The sequence below is a fragment of the Buteo buteo genome, chromosome 3 (assembly GCF_964188355.1).
Source record: "Buteo buteo chromosome 3, bButBut1.hap1.1, whole genome shotgun sequence".
In the NCBI taxonomy this organism is placed as follows: domain Eukaryota; kingdom Metazoa; phylum Chordata; class Aves; order Accipitriformes; family Accipitridae; genus Buteo; species Buteo buteo.
In genome coordinates this window covers 9957979-9979209 of record NC_134173.1, presented here as the reverse complement: position 1 = coordinate 9979209, position 21231 = coordinate 9957979, and the positions used below count along the sequence as shown (strand labels likewise).

Here is a 21231-nt window from a genome sequence, read left to right as displayed (position 1 = left end):
GGTATAGTTCAGTAGTGATGCAAAAATTGTTCCCCCAACGAAACTGTATCAAAGGGAGCAGCTGGTGGATGGCTGGGAGCATACAGAGTGTAGTAGCATCCCTGGGAAACCTGCAAGTTTCCTGCAATAACAGAATCAGGTCTTAATGCCCAACTGCCTGCAGAATAAACGCTGAGTCACTGGTAGACCTGCCTTCTTCTGGGTCATGCTGGAAGCTTTGGTTCCCTTGCAGAGAAATTTGGAGGGGCTGTTTCTTCCCCTTGCTGTGCCAGGAGCCAAGTACTAGCGGTCTTCCTAGCGCAGGGTAGCATCTGCATCCAACCGGCTCTGCATCCACACGGAGCAGAGGGGAGCACGCAGGAGCTGGAGCATCAGGGGCTGCTCTCTTTGTCACGCATCCAGCTGCAGGAGGCAGCCAGCCTGGGCTGTTCAGCCACTCCAGTAATGTCCTCTGGGATGCATCAAGCAATGCCAGGACCAAAAGTTAAGAGAGAACAGTTCTGAATACTTACTGTATAAGCCTGCTGTTTTGACAAGGAAAGATCTTTTTGCCAAGTACCACGTAGATCCGAAAAGCTAAAATAGAGGCATGAGGTTGTGCTGCCTTCTTTCAGTGGTGCTTCCAGGCTTAAAAATCCCGTTTCTTACTTTGCAAGGTGGAGTGTTACCTGTGTTCCCTATTGTACAAAACACCAGGTAGCTAAGAGACAAGTATTACTAGCCACTTGTTTGTGGAGTTCTGAGAACTGGTATTTCTCATTGCTTTTTACAGTTAACTTACGAAGTCCAAAGAAGTCTCGTCTTCCTCAGAAAGAGCTGACGCTGCCCATTACTAGGGAAGGGACACCGGACCAGACACCCCATGGTCCGAGCTGGCAGTGCATTTGTTCCTAAACTGAAATGTGGCCATTTTAACATTTGTGTTGGCTCAGCAAATACTTCTGTTTGCTGCAGCTCTTTTACTGATCAGTCTAAATAATTCCAAGCATGAGGTTGGATTTACAGTCCAGTAATATTCCAGGCTATCTCTTCACTGTTGTTGGAATATAAAAGCTACACTGGCTTTTGTGAGTACATTCCTATTCCAGTGAAAAGTTAATATTTTGGAACTTAGTATTTTAAATTAACTTTTTAGCCTCTTTTTTTTTTTGGTGAAAATTCTGACTTTTTTGTACAGTATTACTTATTTCTGTACTTCTATCATATTTGCTCTCTGTTTGCTATTTATGCATCCAGCTCTGGGGTCCCCAGTACAAGAAAGCCACAGACCTGTTGAACTTCAAAGCAAAGCAGCCACTTGTTCTCCCAGTGATCCACCACTTCTGCCATCAGTTCTCACTGCTGCTTCCAAATGCTATGCAAGCAGCTTAGTGCTGGCAATGTCCTCCTTGGCCTTCTTTTCTAATGTAGATCCTGAACTCTTTGTCTTATCTGTTCAGATCCTTTTAGATACCAAAAGCTAAAGTAAGTCAGGAGTAGGTTAGGAGAGTATATCCATAAGTGATACTATTGCTTCTGAAGGCTATGCTGCTGTCACTTAACACCAAATTAAAATCCTTACAGAGGAGTAGGTGCATGCCATAGCTTTCAGTCAAAGCGTAAAGATGTGTAGTGAGTGCTTGTGCAAATTTCCTCACAAGAACTGGGATCTAAAGCCTTGTATTGAGCTAGCTTACCTGTGTAGAAATCTTTGCATTCCATTTACAGTTTTGACTATCTAAAGATTTTGGATAGATCCTTCTAAACTATCCACCTGCTGAAACAGCGATGGTGTGTTATGTCACCAAGAAGTGCATGCACTAACTTACTGCACTTTGGAAATTGTGGGGATTAAAGATTGTTTAAATAACATTTGTTATTTAAAGAATTAATAAAGAAGAATAAATATATTTGTTCTGTTTGCAAAACTCATATTTTATAGAACACTAACGAGGATCATAAATTCTGCAAGACTGCAGGAGAGATTAGTTTGACAGTTCCTCCACTGTCATTTTGTTATGTCTGCGGACAGTTTACTGTTGCTAGAGCTTTGATGGAGTTCATAAAGTTTGCAGCAATATCATAATGCATTTATTTCAGTGTATTTCTAGGAAGCTGTATGTGCTGACTACTAATAGGTCAGTTATTCTGACGCTCTTTCTGAAATACTTAATTTCCCATCCACTGTACACCAAATTACAGTTCTTATCAGGTGCCTGCTGTGTGGCTGTGGGTCCCACTCAGTCCTGTGTTTGTCTTTCAGGTCCAGGCTTGCACTGGTAAATAGCTTGTACTTGTAGACAGGAATAGAATTACACATCATTAATGTATAATTCTACATTAGAAACACATAGAGGTACGTGCCTGCATTCTGGCATTTCTCTAAGTTAGGATTAAGTGCATTTGTCTCACTCTGCAAATTTTATAGTCATGATTTACTTACAGAAAGTTTCTTGAGGGCTATTGTGAGCTACAACACAATGCTACTGGTCTACTTAAGTGTCTTAAACTTGCCTTTCTCGGGAAGATGTTTCAATTCCCACAGTCCACAAACTTTATAAATGTAGTCCTCAAAAGTGTATTTTAAGGTGTGTGGCTTGTCAAAGGTTAATTGCTTATCCTGCTCATTGAGGCTTACAGATCCTGTGTCTGGCTCGCTCTCTCTTGGGGGACACTGAGGCCTGTGCCATTCTCCAGGGTCTACCGTGAGTCAACAGAAGCTGGCAATCAGCTGGTTGCTGTCATTGTTGCTCTCCTGCTGGAATCAAACTATATTCTCTTTATATATTATTGCTATAGGTGTACTTTGACCAGCTCTAGTTTTTAAGATTAGAGCTTCTGTAACAATGAATCTGAATAACGTTTGCCAGCTTTGTCATTCTGCACATGTATTCCATGTTTCTTTTATGTGCAGTAGCTTTGTTGACTAAGCATTGAGTATTTTAAGGCACCACATCAGATTCATGGAGCATCAAACTTGGTCCCATTCGTCTTTTTGCTCACTAGGATCAGAACGATCTGTTACGGGAGAGCTGAATTAAAAAAATGTGCACACACTCTAAAGATAACTGCCTACATCTTCGCAGTGTCAGAGCCTCACAGTTGTTTTCTTGTTGCTAAAAACTGCCAGAAGTTCTCTACAAACATGAAATCACAGCTGGGTGCAAAGGTGGAGTGCCTGTGAATGGGCCACTTCATGTATCAGCAAAGGCTTCTGGCAGTAATTACTGAATTCCAAGAGAATAGCTTAGTATTCTTCTCTGCTGAAGTATGAAACAGTTCCCCAATTGTTTTTCCTGCAGCAGTATTCACATAACCCATCCTTAGCTCAAGTTATGTTAGCAAGTCACTGTAATTGTGCCCCCCTTCACTTTCTCTCCCTCTCTCAACCCGTTGAAAAGTTCTAAGTAAGTGACGTGTTATTTAACAAAACTGGATAATTTTTTTCTTTTGTCTCTTAATAATGCTTTGGTTCTGAACTCATACAGTGCTTTGCAACTTGTAGGCACTACAGACATTTATTGGTAAGATGCAGTTGCTCCTCACATTTGTTATGTACTTTTAATGAGCTGTGTAACAGTACATGCCTGAATTCTGAAGCTCCACTAAATTAAGACTAAATAAGTTTGTCTCACCCAGCAAATTTCACAGAGGTAATTTACTGAACTTATTGAAGGTTTAAAATTATTGGGGCTGTAACTGAGCATATCATCCCCCTTTGGCGTGTTATTGTGCTCTTATTTACTCATTTTCTATATATGGCTGCTGTTTTGTTTGAATTATATAGTGCATTGGCTTATAACATATATTTAAACAATTTGTATCATCTGGTTGTGTTGTCTTTTGTTTTAATTTAGAACTTGTTGAAGGTGGAGCAACAGAACAAAATCACCTCTTTCTCCCTCCTTCCTCATTCCCTTTACCAGGGCATCCAGTAGAAGCCTTTCTGAATGCTGGAGGGGATGATGATCAATGTGTTTTGGCCCATTACCAAACACTTATAATTCATATTTTGCAAGTGTGACTGTTCATTTGTGACAGGTTTGTACTGGAAGATTCAGAGTTAATTACCAGGCCAGTTAACTGACTTGTGAGTGTGAAATGCTAATATTCGATTGAATACTTCTGAGTCAAGAAAAAACCACAACAACTCCTTGTTGCTGGTGCCATTAACCACCGAAGTGGGAAAAAGGACAGATAATCTACCATTGCCACTTGGAACAGGGCTTTGACTGCATGCAAGGTCAAAGCAGCCGTGGCAAGGTTGGGTCGGGAGACAGGCAGCCTTTGAAGGGAAGGGAAAAAAAGCAAGAACAGATTGCTGAAAGCAAGGTGAAGGAAGAATCTTCAGAGGGATGGAAAGCAGCTCAGTTTTCTGTAGAGGAAGTGTACAGTTGAATGCATAAGAGGTATATTTGGCTCTTCTCTTGCACTGATTGACTGAGAATACAAAGCGGTAAGGCACAGGAGAAAATTTGGTGTTACTAAGCTGTGAATGTAGTGAAAATGAGAAAACAGTATTGATTATACTGTTATATCATAAATATTTATAGGTTTTGTCTTCTCTAGATTGTCTATATATTATAAAGCAGTTGATAAGCTGATGTTGGAGTACTGTAACTTTTGATACGTGTAATGCCAGATCTTTATTAGCTGTGTGAAATAATAGATGCATCCAGAATTGAACCCAGCTCCTGCTTTTTCTTCTGAGCAAACATTTCTCATCCAAATGACTTAGCACATCAGTGGGAGTTCTGTTTTCCCAGTTACTCATGTAATCCACCATGTGAACTGATGCGTGGAAAGCACCGAAGTTAAAACAGGTCACCTAAAACAAGTGCTCTTCTCTTTTCTGCTCTCTAGTTACCAGCTAAGACAGGAGTTGTTTCAGCTTCTTAGTGCTAAGCGGCAGTGCAAAGAAGATGAAGACAAATGGAGACAAGAGGCAGCTGCCTTCTTCATTCAGGTTGCTTGGAAGAAACAGCTGAACCATAGCCCTCTGAAATCAGTTCCTTCATGTAAAAATCTGAAATCTATAAACAAAACCAGCTCAGCCATAAAAACCAGCAAGCAGTCCATCCTTAAGCAGATCTATGGTAATTTTGTCTTCACTATACTTCATTTGAAATAGCTACGCTTTTATTTTTATAACAGAGTGATCCCTGTATTTTGGATTCTTCTATACACTTCTTACCTAATTGTTAGGGATTTCAACTATTTATAAAAATTAGTCTGAATCTCAGGTGTTCTAGGTGATTGCATTTCTGTTTCAGGTTGAAAAAAAAAATACCTCTGTGATTTAAAATGGCTGTTGCTATAGCTGTTTGAATCACCGCATAGCATTATTCCAGCACAGGTCTTGAGCAACGAAGTAATTCTGTTGCCAGAGCTGCTCACATGTATCAATGTGGAAAGAGAATAGAGCAGTTAAAGTGGGGACAGCTGGCTGTATCAATCAATGCACAGTGGCTCTCTGGATCATGGTTTAATTTTTTCAAGCATTGTTTTAAACCTTTTTGGGTTTGTATTGTTTTTTAAATATTTCCATTTGAAGAATATGGTCTTGTTCCATGTTAATAACTTTCTTGTTTGAAGACAGCTGGTCTTTATTTGAAGAGCGAGATCATCTTTTCTGGTAACACTGCAGTGCTTTGCGCTATGCCTGAATGTGCACAGTGCAAAGGAATGCATCTTGAGGAAAGGGTAGAGGAGAAGCATTGCTTTTAAACCTTGCGTTCCTTTACAGTGTGGATCACTGATGGAGTAAGGATGTGCTAACTATATGTGCTTTACCAGGTGATAAATCACGTCTATCATGGCTCTGTAGTTTAGATAGATAGCCAAAAATTATTAAATATAGATAATAATTTTCTTTTCCTTCTTTTTTATAGCAAATGCAAGATGTATTTTAACTTTAGTTAAAGTTCAGTTGTGGTTATCACAATTTTCTGTCATATAGAATGTCTCATGAGTCTCCTCATCATAAATGAGAATAATTTTTAGGACAAAATAATGCTGTAGCCTACTTAAAATAGTTTATAGCTATATGTGACCACATCTTTATGTGAATAAACTCAGAGCTGTTCATATTGTTTGTTGAAGGACGTTCTCAGGAAGGCAAAGTGCATCAGCCAACAAGACCTCCTTCTAAGCTGAAACTTTCTGATGTGCAGCTGGTCTCAGGTAGGACATATACATTTTTAAGAATACTTTAATGTTTATATACATATGAGATTGGTTTCATCTTAGAAAAGAAAAAAATCTGCTCAAGAACTGAGATCTCATATCAAAACACATAACCACCACCAAACTGTTGTGACTGCACGTTCTTTCACTACTTTTGGACTCATTTGAGCACTGCACTTTTATCTTTATGTTGAATCTTTTATATGAAAACCAATTTTAATTGGGCTCTTACTAGGAAAGACCTTAATATAATGGACTTGTACAGTGAAAAGCCAGTTAACATTCATCTGTGGTTAAAATTGCTTACAGATGCTCATACTTGGGTTCAGCAGCACAAATATTTACTAGCCCTATAGAAGGAAAGAGACCAGATTTCTACACCTGTCAAGAATTTACACATCTGTTCATTTGAAATACACGGTTTAGTGCATAGACAAAAACTTGAAAATCCGAAGTAACTAATCTGATCTCTGCCCTTTTTTCTAAAAGAGCATAATGGGGTTTCTGTGCTGTGCACAGAGCCTCAATTAATTTCATAGAATTTTACTTGCAGTAAGTTTTAAGGCTTTAACAAAAATCATACATTTATTTGCTGCTAACTCCGAAGCCATATAGTCATTACCAGGTCTTACTTGGGAGAGCCTTAGCTCTGTTTGTAACTGAAATTTTATGTATGGAACTGGTATTGGGGCAGTTGGGTTGGCACGATCAGGACTACACCGCGTAATACAGAATAGCGTTGAAGAACACAGTTTGTGAAAGTATTAACAAAGTCATTAAAGGCTGGAACTTTTATGCATGTGGCATTATTTGACAGCTTAAAAAATGAAGTTAGAGTGCACGGTCCTCTCTCCTACTACTTCTTCACTAAATGCCATTTTTAAGACTCTGTCACTGTATTATGCACTGGCTCAGGGATGGGAGCTATGGTAATGTCAGCCCTTCGCCATGTGAAGGTTTAGTGCCTCGTTGGACATTTGGTCTTTGTGGTTTTATTGCATGTAGTTCAGAGGCAGGCTGCAGCTAGGTAGCAAAAAAGCAAATGCTTCATGGAGACAGTAGTTCAGATAATTTGCAAAGGGAAGCAAAATATATTTTCCAACTAGCTTAACAGAACTCTGAAGTCAAAAAGAAATCTGACAGTAGACCTATCCTTGAGTTTGTTAGCACTGTAGGTGAGTTTCTGCCTCAGTAACAGACAGAGGCTTTTTAATTCCACTGTTTGAAAACTGTTTTAAGAGGCCTGACCAGACAGGTGTTTGATTGCCACCTCTTCATGCAGACATTAATCTAAATTTTAAAAGAGCTTTAGCGAATAATGCTTCTTTTCGTTTAACTTTTCAGGACAACAGATCTCCCTGTCTTCTGAAATAAAAAGGCTTTCTTTTGAGGTTTGAGTGTCCTTTGCTTTCATAACTTGGTGACGAATAGGATAGTGATAGGAACTCTGCCCAGTTCCTTTAGAACACTACCTACTTTTATTCACCTAATAGGAGCTCAGGGAACTTTAGCCCTTACTTAAAGACAATAACATGTTTTTCATCTGCCTGCCTTTGTGCATGACAACATTACGTTTGTTGGAAAAGTTCAGAGCTGTCAGTGGCTAATGCCAGATACTCTAGTTCTGACGTAGGTGCCTGGAGTAGGTCAGAATAGACTGTTCAGTTTGATTCTTCTCTTGCAGAAGGTACATCTGGGAAGGTGAAGACTGATGTCAGCCCTAGTTTTAATGTTCATATAGGTAGTGAAAAAAGCATGCAGTGACAAATCTGTAACAAACAGGAGACTGACACCAAACTGGGTTACCTTATTGGCATAAGCAGACTTTGGAGTGAGGACACAGAAGGTATTGAAAGGAAATGTACAAGTCAGCAACAGGGGGCAGAGAATGACAGGTTGAATAGGAGTGTGCAGTGGGACATACGGACGCTGGGTAGGTGCTTCAAAATATTCTGGCAAATAAGGCCTTTATGAAAGTTGTTCCTTTTTCATGTATTTTTTTATTAAATAGATGGCTTTTGCCAATTCAATAAATGGCATTTGAAGAGGCTCTCTGCAGCAAGTCAGACAGATAAGCCCCTTTTTTTGTTTAACTGTGGACATTGAAGTGTGTTTATAAGTTGTAAAGGAGGTTTTGCAATTCTTGGCATGAGAAAGGCATCCTTAAGATGAGCTGGGTTCTCCCCCTCAATGAAGTGTTCAGATTTGCACCTGGGGTGACCTGGCTAGAATGGGATAAAGCACCAAAATGTTCGCATGTGATCTCTTACAAAACTGGGAAAGGAAAACACACATATTGTTTGTAGCACATTACAGTAAATAAAAACATTGAGTGAGTCCAGCCCTTCAGCCAGACTCAAAACAAGAGAATGGTCAGCTGACATTCATTTCTGCTTTCTAATAATTCAGTCTCTTCACTTTAGCCCTGGACTGGTTTCCCCTACTTTCCAGAAATGACCCAATACCTAAAGTTGCTAAATATTGCTCAACAAAAATCTCTTGCTGCTTTTCAGCAAACTCAGCCAAGAGCATTGATTTAGTGACTGAACTGTCAGCCTGGAAACCTTCATTCGTTTATGAGGGTAAATCTCAAGTTAAGCTCCATTATTACGGTCTGCGTTAAACACACGCAGTTGCATTCTATGTAAGCTCTACTGAGTGCCACAAAAACCAAATTCTATTTACAGATAAGCAACAGCAAGGTATCAGGAAAAAGGCACGTTCTTTTCCTGGTGGATTCATTTTTTACAAAATCTAGAATCCAGTGTAGATGAAGATGAAACTTCTTTTTAACCACTACAGTTACTCATCAAACCCCTTTTTTCTTTTACAGTAAACAACCTACAGTGTGTTAATTTGCTGGAGAACATGGGAAAATCAAAGCAATTTTCATACAACATGAGACCAACCACTGCTGCAAAATCAAAAAATACAGGACTCAAGCACTAAGCAAAACAATGTTTGGAATTTAAAGAGCACATTCTGGTGCAACTGTTATCTTTCATAATGTACAAGTCATCTACAACATATTAAACTTGAACACATTTTCAGTTTTGTATTATCTCAGCATTACATGCCAAGCAGACTTCTAAGGTGCTGGACTTTATTTTGTGTACAAATTTGTTTTTGAATGCAACTGTTAATTTATTTAGTGACAGGATGAAATCTGAATTGCATTTGGAAACAGAAAATGAAGCGCTAAGCCCAGCATCACAATAGAGTTGCAGGGGCTCCCAAAGTTTTCCGTTGTCAAAAGTAGGAATTTTGAATGTGTTTATCAAACACACTTTCAAAGGGGAGGGCAACTGTACTGAAGATGTAACAGTTCTAGAAGACTGCTATTCTATTTCACCTCAAATTTATTAACTGTATTTCAAAAATCTAAGTGGGAAGGGAAGAACAGCCTTCATGCTCTACTTCTGTACTAAAGAAACAATTGGTTCTCAGCTAGCTATGGATTTGGAAGGAAAAGTAGAAACACTGTCAGAAAACATTCAGTAAATAAACTGCTTTCCACAGCCGATGGAAATTGTTAGGGGTATGTTTTCTGCCCTTTGAAATTATCACCAATTTTTTCTATATTAATAACTTTATTTTTATACATGCACAAAAAGAGTTTCTACAGAAAGCAAGAAAAGATAGGACCTATTCTAGAAGAAAACTTGTTCTTATAATAGCTTTGGAGCTCCCAGCATACAGTATTTACCTTGCACAAAGTATTTAAGAATATGAACTCAGCAAAAATAAAAAACTGTTACTCTAGTTTCAAAGTATATTGTTTTCTATTTTTTCTGCTAGTTGGTATTACATAATTTTGTCTTTTTTAACTAATATGATGCTTCAAAATAATAGATGGTTGGAGTTTATATAAGTTTGTTTCTCTGTAAGCACTTAAAGAAAATCCAGTCTCCTTGAAGCTTAACACCCTTCCCTGCGGTCACCACATCTACTAAAACAACCTCCAGTAACATCTACTTGCTTGAAAAGAAAGGCAATAGAGGTGTGCAGTTCTTTGTAAAATTTTTATTCTGTTTCACTTACAAAAAAATTGACAAGCTTTGTTCCAACATCTTCCATTCAAAACTAAATAGAAGTAAATGCTTTACAATAAATGCAGTTCGACCTCTTTAATATACCGTGTTTATAGGGCCAGGTCCCTGGGGATGAGAGGCAAGGTAGATGTTGAAACAGTAATGGAGGTCTGTTAGCCACTGCTCTTGAACTTCACCACTCTTCAGTGTCTAGAAAGAAGGGGAAAAAAAGGTAAAACTCAATTTCACCAACAAAGCTTCACTTTGTTTTTACAGTTAATCAGGTGCGATGTTAAAGGTACAAGATGGCCTTGTTCACTTGCACACAGTGACATTATTCTTCTCATTTATTCATTTTAACATGGTATGTCTGTTAAAGCCAAAATAATAAAGTGTTACTACTTGGTAGACTAAGTCAGTGTTACATTATGAAGTGTGTGAATTACACCAGATGTGATTTCCTTACTCTTAATTATTGTGGCTTGCTTACTTTCCAATTCTGCAATTTATAGTCAATTAAAATGCAAATGAGCGTGGTTCTACTAAAGCAGGAGAGCTCAATACCCGAGTCTACAGAACTGCTACCAACACAGCCCACAGTCCAGTAATTCGCTCTCCTTAGCATTCATAAGCAGTTAAAAAACCCCAACAACAAACACAACCCACCCGCAGTGGAACATCACAAAAACAGGCTGAGGCATTTTCAACACCAAAGGAAATCAACCACTTCATTCTCTGTTAGAGAACTTGCACGATAACCTCTTACATCTGATTTTGCTGCCACTGAGGTTGTTTCTGGTAACAGACCTTTTAAGAGCTACTAATGGATACGTGTGGGTAGCTTACTCAAACCTGTGGGACATAAAAACTCTCTGCACTCAGAACTAGTAAGAGCTTTGTGCGAAGACAGTTTCAGATTTTTTTCCTGAAGGGAGAAGCAACTGTAGTAGTCTCAAAACCACTGGAACGTAGACATGTGAATAGAAGCGCTGGGTTTTGCAATATTCGAAAGAGAATCTACTTTGCACTGTATATATCTGAAAAGAGTTTGATTTAATAACATCCTCATACACTTATGTACCCCTGCTCCAATAAACAGAAAAGACTAGTTTCTTATTTTGGGACAGCTCTCCCTCAGACAGGCTGTGTAGGTAATCCACTGCCGGTGCATTTTGTTAGGAAGCCACCTGTCGTCCGGGGCGGCTGGATTGGGTGCAAGCTAAATTTCAGAACTCTCTCATCCGTGCAGCGACCAGAGGAGCTCAGATAAGCAGCAGCCTTCTACACAGCCTGGACTTCCGAGCCAAATAAAACGCAATCGTAACTTGTTTTGCTAAGCATCTGTTCTTTGTGTTTGCAGTAATTTTTAGACCTTGTATACCCTCATAGACAACAAGAAATTTCATACCATGATGTCCTTGATAATCTGTTGCACCAGAAATTCATTTGTGATCATATGGCTCCTGAGCTGACCATGTTGCATTAGTAAGCGAAGCAACTGAGCAACAACGGGCAGTTCTTCCCGGCAGATCCTGCTCACTTGCAGACTTTGCAGCATCAGTCTCAGTAATCGTGGCAGGAGTGCTAATGCAGAAATACACGATCCCCACAGCATATCCCTGAGAGGAAAAGAGAACAAAAATTGAAATGATCGAGGACCTGTATTTCAAGTGTGCTTCTGTGAACTAGCCTCATAGCTATACAAAGAAGCGTGCCTCTGTGAATTCAATCATGCCAACTGCCTTAACCATAATTAGTGCCAAAGCAGAAAATTTGTACCAGAAAATGCTACACCTGAAAATATAATAAAATTATGCACAGCACTAGGAAAAATTTAAGGTCCTGCCCTGAAGCTACAAATGTTGCTGAAGCTCTTACAGAGTGTAATTTCTGCTTGATGCAGCTGGGAAGAGGTTTTTGTTCCAGTCAGGCACACCTGAATCTTTATTTAAGACTCATAAGAAATCAAACAATGGAATCAGCTTTTTGTGATATGCAAATCATTAAATACAGTCAGTGAAGGAGGACTGCGGCTTTAAAAACATGTTTTACATTTTAAGTAAGATTTGAACAACTTTCCTGTATATGGAACAGAGAAAAACCTGAAGTTTAAACTGTTTAAAGACATTTCTGTTATACAGGAAAGTAAATGTATTTAAATCTGGCATCTGTAGCTTTTGGGGTTTTTTTAATCGAAATGGATTTGCAGTCTATAAAATGATGCCTGAGAAGTTTTGTTAAAGCTGAAATATCAAGTCAGTTAAGAGTACAAGCTTATAAAGCCAAATCCTTTGCATGTTGCTTTTCAATGTATCTAATGAAACTAAAGGCTAAAGCTAAAGATTAAGGTATAAATATCCACCTTTCTAAAGTCAGGACGGTTCTGACATCTAACTAGAATAATTTGAGATGAAAACTTCTTCAGTTATTGTTTTAAATAATTCCAGCTAACTTTGCAGCTGTTTTTCTTAAATGTAAGTACTGCTTTGAACTAAGCAAAAGACTGACAGCAAAGTAAACTGGGGGGATGTGGCAGGGGTGTCCTTTCATTTTACACGTCTAAATACTTGTGGGTGTAAAGGCAGAGACCATTAACATGGTAAGAAAAGCAACATTACCTTTTCTGTACATGTTCTGCGTCCTCTTTGTCTAAAGTTAGCAGAAAGTACAGAAGACTGTAACAACAAGAAGCTAAGAACTTGTGCAGGTTTTCACTTAGGATGCAAGCTTGATCCAGGAGCTTATTTATGGCACATAGAACAGATCCAGCTGTGCTGTCGGGTATTACAACCAATCCAACCTGTATTGAAACAAAAACCCCCAAGTTCATCACTTCATACACAAATTTTTCTGATGGTATCCACGTATGTCTAGAGCTGAATGAGCCCCTTTCATATCATGACATGTATTACTTTGTTTCTGTTCCAAGTTTGACACACTACTGCATTTTTTCAAATCCTTATTTTCCTAAGAAATTGCCACCCATACCAACAGAAGTTTAAACCGGCATCTTCATTCCATCCCTTCTAAATAAACACTCGTCTCAAACGTATTTAAAAAAACCAAACAAAACCCACTGCTTTGAGCCTTGCTCTGAAAGATGGTACAGGCAGAAACAGAACAGGTTGTTGGACAGAACAGGTCTTTCCTTTTAAGCATATATCATGGGACAGAGCAGCCCTTCCGTGTCTGGAAACAGCAGTGAGCAGTCACTGAGGTAGAAGGAAACTCTGATTTACTCCAGAAGGAAAAGCTGCTACTGGATTGTCATCAGGGTGAGTCTCCTTACAAATCCAACAGGCTTGACAGGAATGAGAACATTATGAGCCAAGTTAAATTAAAGCTAATGAAACATGGTGGGCCCACAGCTGGGGTGATAAATCTTCTGTTGTTTAAATGAGAACATCATCTTGAGTAAGGACTTTATAGGCAAGATAAATAATTTAACAAAAAAAAAAAAAAAAGTCTTTTTTGGGTAGAGGCAGTGAATTAGAAAACAGTTTAGATTTTGAAGTGCTATTGAGTAACTATCCTAGATTTTTGTCCTGTAAAGCCATAAAAAAAATTCATGCATTGCTAATATGGCACCATTTATCTTATTAAAAAAACTAATTTAAGGAGTTTTAGAGTAGCCTAATTTGCTCACCTGCAAGTACATTGTTTTAAGCTGATACAGGCAGTTGGTTCACTTAACAAGGTCAGCTGTTCTTTTAGAAATGTTTAGAAAAAGCTCAATAAAGTACAAGCTACAGAAATGTGCAACATATTTCATTGGTTTGATTACTCATGAGAGGTAAAAGATAAAGAACAATGATGGGTTCAAACTTTTAAATACTTCCAAGATAAGACACCAGGTGTATTTCAAGGCCACAGATGTTCCTGACCAACCACAAACAGGAAATCATGACAGTGAGCTAGACAGATGTCTGCATATAGAGAAGCATCCCGAAGATCAAATTAGCCAACACTGCTGATGAAACATGCCTGTCAGTCTGGAAGATGATGTGAACACAGATATTTCAATTTATACAAATCCGGTAGATAAGACTGCTCCAGTAAGTTCCCATATAGGATGTTGCCTACACGGTGCCTTTCTTCCCTGTTAGGTGTCATCATCCAGTTAGAGATCTTGGGCAGCAGCCTAATCAACTATAAAAATCCACTTAACTGTTTGCTCTCAAAGGGACAGCATAGTAGAACGCATAAGCTGATCTAAAAGTTCTGATTTAAGCCAACACCCACCCCCAAAAATCTGGACTACAGTTACAGGTAAGCGACTCCCCATGGAAGCTTTGGTCTAGTCATTTTTCCGTAGGGGTCCACACAGGGAGCTGCCGATACTCGTTAGATTGCCAAACCATCTCGACAGGAGGACAGGCAGGTCCTCCCGCTCGGCAGGCAGCATCACAGGTAACTGCAAATCCTGTCCCTTACAATTCTGTTACCCAGCTCTGGCTTCGCCATCCCCATCCTCAGCGCAGGGAGTGTTCGGGATTAGAAGACGACAGACTGTAAAACTCATCTAAAGCTGCTAGTGGCTCTTTTGAAAAGCCAACCAAACCAAACCAAGAAGCCTTTCAGAAGCTATCCTGGCTTGAAAATAAGTTGAACTATTCACAAATAAGAACAAAAAAATCCATGTAAGTTCGGACACCAACAGTTATTAGATACTTTTTTAAACATCGCTAATCATGTTGAAAAAACTTTTGCAAATGCTGAATTATGCATGAAATACATGGAATAAGTGGATCTGAGGGTCACAAGGAAGTTAACCTAGAAGACAAAATGGTACTTACCAGGTATTTACAGATGCCAGTCTGGAGAATGTCAAAACACTGACTTTGTGAAGGTATAGTGGACAAGCTGTGACAGATCATCTGTTTTAATAAAACAAAGTTATATTTAAGTACTCTAAATGTAACCAGCAATCATTCACTGTGTAGTCGTACTTTGTTGACAGATCTAAATACAGAGTACCTATGGGGACACAGCAGCTTTGTCTCAAAGTATTGATTCTTTACAGTGTAAGAGTAACATTGTCAACACAAATTATTCAGTGTTTAAAGAGATGACAGCCTACACCATTAGTTTTTTTGGTAGTGGCTTTCTTCATTTTACCTATGTGATGGAAGTAGAAGGCCAAAAATAGTCTATCCAGCTACAGCACCACACTGAGCCTTTCCTCGGAGCTGACGAATTTCAGAAAACAACTTCACAAATAACTTTATCAAGCACGAAACAGAGGAATCACAGCAAAACAGGACAGAAAAATTATGGAACAAAGAAGAAAGTTAGCAAAAATCCATTTCCAACTTATTTTCCTCTACACTGCCAAAAGTGTCATGTACAAAGATGATACAAACTGTAATACCACAAAGGGAAATCTTGTTTTATGGACTGTCAAAAACTTCCTGGTGCTTATATATCAGGCACTAGCAAACTGTATTAGCTGCCCAGAGGTATGATGGGAAGAATTTAAAAAAAACAACAACAAAAACCCCAAACAAACTGAAGACTCAGATCTTCATTTTTTAGTAAAAAAAACACATGGGTGAGCATGGCCAGGTTGGTGGGGGAAGAAAGAGAGTTGACCAAGACCCCACGAAATGCAATATGGCTCCTGGATAGGATAAAGAAACCAGAGCTCTAGTAGATCTGCTTAGTAAGCTGTGCTACAATCCTCAGCAGATGGCTTTCTCTGTTCGTCTCTTCCTTTCCCTCTATTCCAATAATTTGCAAACTAAAGAGCCTGGATGACCTCCCTCTGTTTACATTCGCTGCTTATCCCACCAGAGTGTCAGCTGAAGCCTCCAGAAAGCAACGCACGCAGTGTGAGTGTGTTATTAGACCATTAGCAATCGTGATGTCCTGCTAAGGACAAGGAGGATGGAAGAACCAATACGCGAGGATTGAAATCTTCTGTCTGCGCTTAAGGGAATCAGAAAGAGAACAGCAAGATCAGACCTTTGAGGGAGGGAAGAATTTAAGTCTCCGAGTTTTACAAATATCTCAACTAAGCAAAAAACATTCCTCTAGGATACTTTGCCAACTGAAGAAAGAGTTCAAGAAAAGTTTCACAGAATGATCTGACTTGAGGGATTAAATTCTCTGATAGTGTCTTGGTTTTCAGACTTCAGTTGAATCAGGGCAGGTCAAGACACCTAAACAAGAGACAATGACAAAATAGAAAACATCACCCATTTTGTGTCCAAAAAAATAGTCAAAAATATTTCCAGCTGAAGAGAGACTCCAAGGAAAGGAAAGGTTAGGAAAAGAACCATTAGCTCAAGGTCCTGTGGTATGAAAACTCAATCCTAAGTAACGTGGGTTGCCAGTGGTGGTTTAATCAGAATGGCCAAGCACTATCATGCGTGGTGATAAAAAGTGTGCTCAGCTTTTTTCCAAAATTACATACCACGCGTGCTTTTAGACTTGCTTAAGCTGGCCAAATTCAGGAGATCCTTAACACGTCTGCTTGACAGAACATAATACTCTGCGGCTGTCAGGACATTGCACGTGTTAATCCGTATTACAGGTGTGATTTTGTAAGTATTTTGTTTGACTAGTAGGACTATTTCAAAGACAGTTTTATAGATAGTCTGGCACTGAATAGCCTTATTTATACTATACATTTATTTAATAATGAAATAATATTATTAAAACTGCGTACACCGTCCTAGGTATGGTAGTGCTTCTGTACACCGCAATTTGAAAGTGATAAAATATTAAGTACTCTGAAATATTCCCAAGAAACACACTCAAAACATCTGCGTATTAGCAGTGTCAAGGAATAAAGTCAAGCTGAGACAGAGGTTACTACTGGGGATTGTCATGTCAAGGACAAACTCTGACACCAATCTGACCTAGTATTTTAACGAGTAGCACTTACACAAAAGGTAAAGCTACATTGATGAAATCTGTCGGCTGGCAGCTCAAAGTTGAGAAACACTGCCAAGACAGGAGGATTGGACTGACCTATAGAAAAGATCGCATGGGTTTGATGAATGACAGATAGAGAAAAAAATTCAGTGAAACAAAAGTGGCGGGTCAGGTGCTTGGAGACTAATACAAATTTCTGCACGCAGCTAGGAGTTTTAACAGTTGGAAATGAGGAGAAAATTCTTTGCTTAACAACTGACCGTGAGGTGGTTGTGATAGAACCATAAAACAGGCAAATGTCACTTTAGGATGGAAAAATAAAGATAATCACAATAGAACTGATCAGACAGAATACTGATCGTCTGTTCAATACTACTCCGTAAGATCCTACTTACACTGTTTCTGACATACTGTGCAAAACAGGAGTCACATATTTTCAAGAAAGATAAATTCAAACTGAACGGGCATAGAAAAATTGCATGAAGAATAGAGATCCTGTCCTACAGGTGTCAATGCAAAGAACTTAACCTGCCTAGGCTGGCAAAACTATACCCAAGAAGGGATATTATTGTCACTTACAAATACAACAAAGAGGTGAAGACCTCTGCAGAAAAACAAATATAACCAAACAGCAACAAAAAATAACGATGATCATAGCTGGCTGGGAATGGAGATGAGATGGAAATTAGGAAGGATCATTATGAAAGGGGAAATGGAGGAGACATTCATTGCTCCTAAGAGCTCAGGCAGTTTACAAACAGGGTATGCCATATGCTTGTGAGCGCCTGACACTAGACACAGTATGCTGGAGAGGTCCCTTTTAATTCCACACATACCCACAAGAGGTCAACAACTTAAAGACCCTGAAGGCAAATCCACCAGACCCAGCCAGCAAATGAAGGTTTCATTATTAATAAAACCATTTTTTGTATTTCACCCTTAGGATTACGTCCCTAGAATAGGCCTACCAGTCCACTGAGGCTCCCCCCGAGATGACAAGTTGTAGGCGCATTTCGTACAGGTACAATTCACCGACACTCAGACTCTTCCAGAACTGGCAAGGAAAACGGGCATCATACCACTGAAGAGCAGCGTACTTGCTTAGAAGGGTTGTGGTAAAGTGCATCGGCAAGTTAGTTTTTCAACCTTTTAGATCCTTCTGACCCTCAAAACAGCACAACCGTTCCCTACATCCAGTTCTATTTTCCTGTGATTAAGTGGGAGTGGCAATCCTTTTCACTTCCATAAATTAAATCCTGCTTGAAATGGCTTTCATAACAAATGCCTGTTATAAAAAGTGAAACTGAAACGTTATTAGACATGGAAATGAAAAGCAAAGAAAACTTAATTATCACATGAAAATTAGTATTTTTCCTGACAATTTACTTGCCTTAGGCAAGGGTTTGCATGATGTTTAATTTCCATAATAAAATGTCACAGCTGATTCATTATTTTACATTTGATTAGCATTTATCACATTTTTGGCGCATTCATAGATTGGTTTTGGACCAAAGCCAGAGCAGTTTCATTTCAGAGTATTACTGAAGTAAATGGACAGAGAACGAGCATTTCTGATCATAGTGGGGGTTTACATCTTTAAGACCAGTATTTATAACAGGTTTGGTTTAGGCTTAGAGGTGGTTTTTGTGGTTTGGTGGTTTTTGTTTGTTTTTTCTTTTTAATTTTGTTTGAATGTCCACTTGAATAAAATCAAGCCAAAAAAAAGCATTCTCTTAAATAGGGGCATTATCTGTTAGCATTATGCAGCAAATACTACAGGCTCCATAATCCACTGGCAGTTTTTCAAAGCAAACCTTATTGATCAGACAAGCCCAACTACCCATCATACCCACGAGCCACGCAACTACAACAGCAGGTTCCCTACTAGTGCTTCAGGAATTGTTACTACATAGGCTGCCTTGCCTGCCATACTGAACACATACTCCAACAGTAGCCAGCTAAAATGGTCGAGGGGGGAAAGGCTGGGAAAGCAGCCCAGGAGCACTCGCTGGGCTTTTTGGAAATCCTGACGCCATGGAGTATTTTACTCTAGTCTACAACTGGATGAGTTAAAAGCGTTTTTGCTGCTGACAGCCAACCTAACTCACTCTTAATCCAATCTGAAATGGGCTTTTCATAGCTCTAATGTACACAGAAATCCATCAGTTTAATATTGCTTATCTGCAAGATGCTCTCAACTCCAAAAGGCAGAGCTGGGATGACCCGAGGAAGCCCAGTCTCAATCTCAGCCCTCACACCAACAGGAACATGCACAAATGATGAACCGAGAATAATGTTTTGTTCATTCTTTAACTGTTCCCACTCCCTAAATCACTAAATGCTTCCCATAACGTGATAGAATCCCAACTCAAAAAGCCTCAAGGGAAACATTTTATCAGTAACTCTCCAGAGAAAATCTGCATATTATTTCAAATTTAATTGTGCTGCAAAGTACTCTTTTTCAAAGAAAAATACCCACCTTCCTCTGAAAACACACAGAAGCGTGAGCACAGAGGAGAACCAAGCAAGCAGGAAAGATAATGGATCAAGTACTTTAGCAAGCCACTCTGTGGAGTCAGACCACAGACACTTCAGGCTCCAAGAGAAGTGATTTTATTGGAAAAAAAAAAAGTTGGCACACACCAGACACTATATCCTAATATGAACTTTAAAATATATTTTTCAATTCACATCGACATCCACTTCAAACATGGGTAACTAAAACGTAACAGGCTGTTCTGCAGTCAATTCCCAAGCCCTTGTGAAATGACTGTTTCAAGCGGGACTCTATCCACTATAACATGTTACTGCAGAGCGTAGAAAACGAGAGGTTTTCAGGTGATGGGGCAGGCAATGAAGCTTGTCGTCTGAAGCTTGGCCAGCTTCCCCCGAAGCACCCTAGCTTATCAGACAGTGTACTCCCTTGACAGGTGCTGCTTCTCTTTCTGAAGTAAATTGATTTGACAGGGCAATATTAACAGTGCCCTGAGTTGTTGAGAAAGCTGCGTACAACAAGAGATCTTTGTTCATCTGCCTTGGCTAAGCTCACAGGGGCGGATGTGAAAGGTATTCCTGATTCAGTGACTCCAGAAAAAAAGAAAAAAACCCACAAAAATACTCACACAAAACCCCCACACAATCACAACAAAACAAAACCTAGGTTAAAAAAAGAAAAAGTCCAAAAGAAGGAACAGAGTCTGCAGGAAAACATTACATAGGTGGGCAACTGGGGGAAAAAACCCACTATGGGACTAATTTTACATTCAGGGTAGCAAAAAAGGAATACTGAAACTTGTTTAAGAATTATAAAAGCTTAAGAACATGTATTGTGTCCGGCATCTTGATAGAGTACATATTTCCAAAGACTTAGAAGGATTATGAAACACAGTTAATGTCCAATTGCTGGCTCAGAAACAGGATAAGTGCAGCACACAAGCTCATCTTGCATCTGTTGAACTGTGGTGATTGCCTGTCTGCAGGCTCCTTGGCTGTGGCACGCAGTCTGATGTTAAACCTATATTAAGAGTCAACTAAACCAAGTGAAGTTATCTTTATTTGCCACTAGACACAAATACATGAGTGGCAATCACCACCGCTCACCTCCTGTGCAACAATTTGATCACGTGTTTAAATCTGGATACCAGCAAGATTTGGTGCCAGGAGGCAGAGAACTGTCAGCTAGAAACAATCCTACTGCCTCACTAAGCGACAGGCATTTCTGAAAATATTTTCTTTTGTCAGCAAAACCAGGTTTTATACTCAACAGCTAACATACTATCCAGGAATAGATGAAGCTGTACCTGAAGAATGGCACAGGTCTGGTTCTCTTCTCAGAGCCATCTTACTAACAAAATTCAAAGAAAGGACACCACAAAATAGCTTTGCTACCCGAGAAGCTTTTGTTTCATCCTCTTGCAGCCATAATAAGCCCCACTTTCACAGCTCTGCAGCTTCCTCACACCTATAAAAAGTCACTGCGGCCGATACGTGCTCCTCGCAGATGCCTCCTTGTCAAACCACCACGTGCAGGACGGTCAAAGACATACCTGATGTACAAGTCTCCAAATTCACCTGCCTGCCCCTTCCCCAAACAAAAGGATTGGAAAACACAGAAAACCGTACACTTAGGAAGCTAGCTTTTGTCCCACAAAGTCTG

The 21231-nt window shown here is 39.4% G+C and overlaps 2 protein-coding genes across 6 annotated transcripts in view; one reads left to right on the top strand and one right to left on the bottom strand.

Moving 5' to 3' along the window:
* INVS (inversin) overlaps positions 1-10414 on the top strand; it is a 98761-nt gene extending 88347 nt beyond the window's left edge. For 4 of the 5 annotated variants that reach the window (XM_075022811.1, XM_075022813.1, XM_075022812.1 and 1 more), the window contains 3 exons: positions 4843-5075; positions 6082-6162; positions 8999-10414. In XM_075022811.1, the coding sequence (XP_074878912.1) occupies positions 4843-5075; positions 6082-6162; positions 8999-9114 (430 nt within the window). In that variant the 3' untranslated portion in view covers positions 9115-10414. Of the gene's footprint in view, positions 1-3836; positions 4021-4842; positions 5076-6081; positions 6163-8998 lie in introns of those variants that run through there. The other variant, XR_012649734.1, reaches the window with a different exon arrangement.
* The window catches only part of TEX10 (testis expressed 10), a 59796-nt gene continuing 48780 nt past the window's right edge, over positions 10216-21231 (bottom strand). Inside the window, exons 13-16 of the mRNA XM_075022816.1 lie at positions 14993-15073; positions 12815-12996; positions 11605-11815; positions 10216-10406 (exon numbers count right to left, since the gene is read on the bottom strand). Of these exons, the coding sequence (XP_074878917.1) occupies positions 10293-10406; positions 11605-11815; positions 12815-12996; positions 14993-15073 (588 nt within the window). The 3' untranslated portion in view covers positions 10216-10292. The remainder of the gene's footprint in view (positions 10407-11604; positions 11816-12814; positions 12997-14992; positions 15074-21231) is intronic.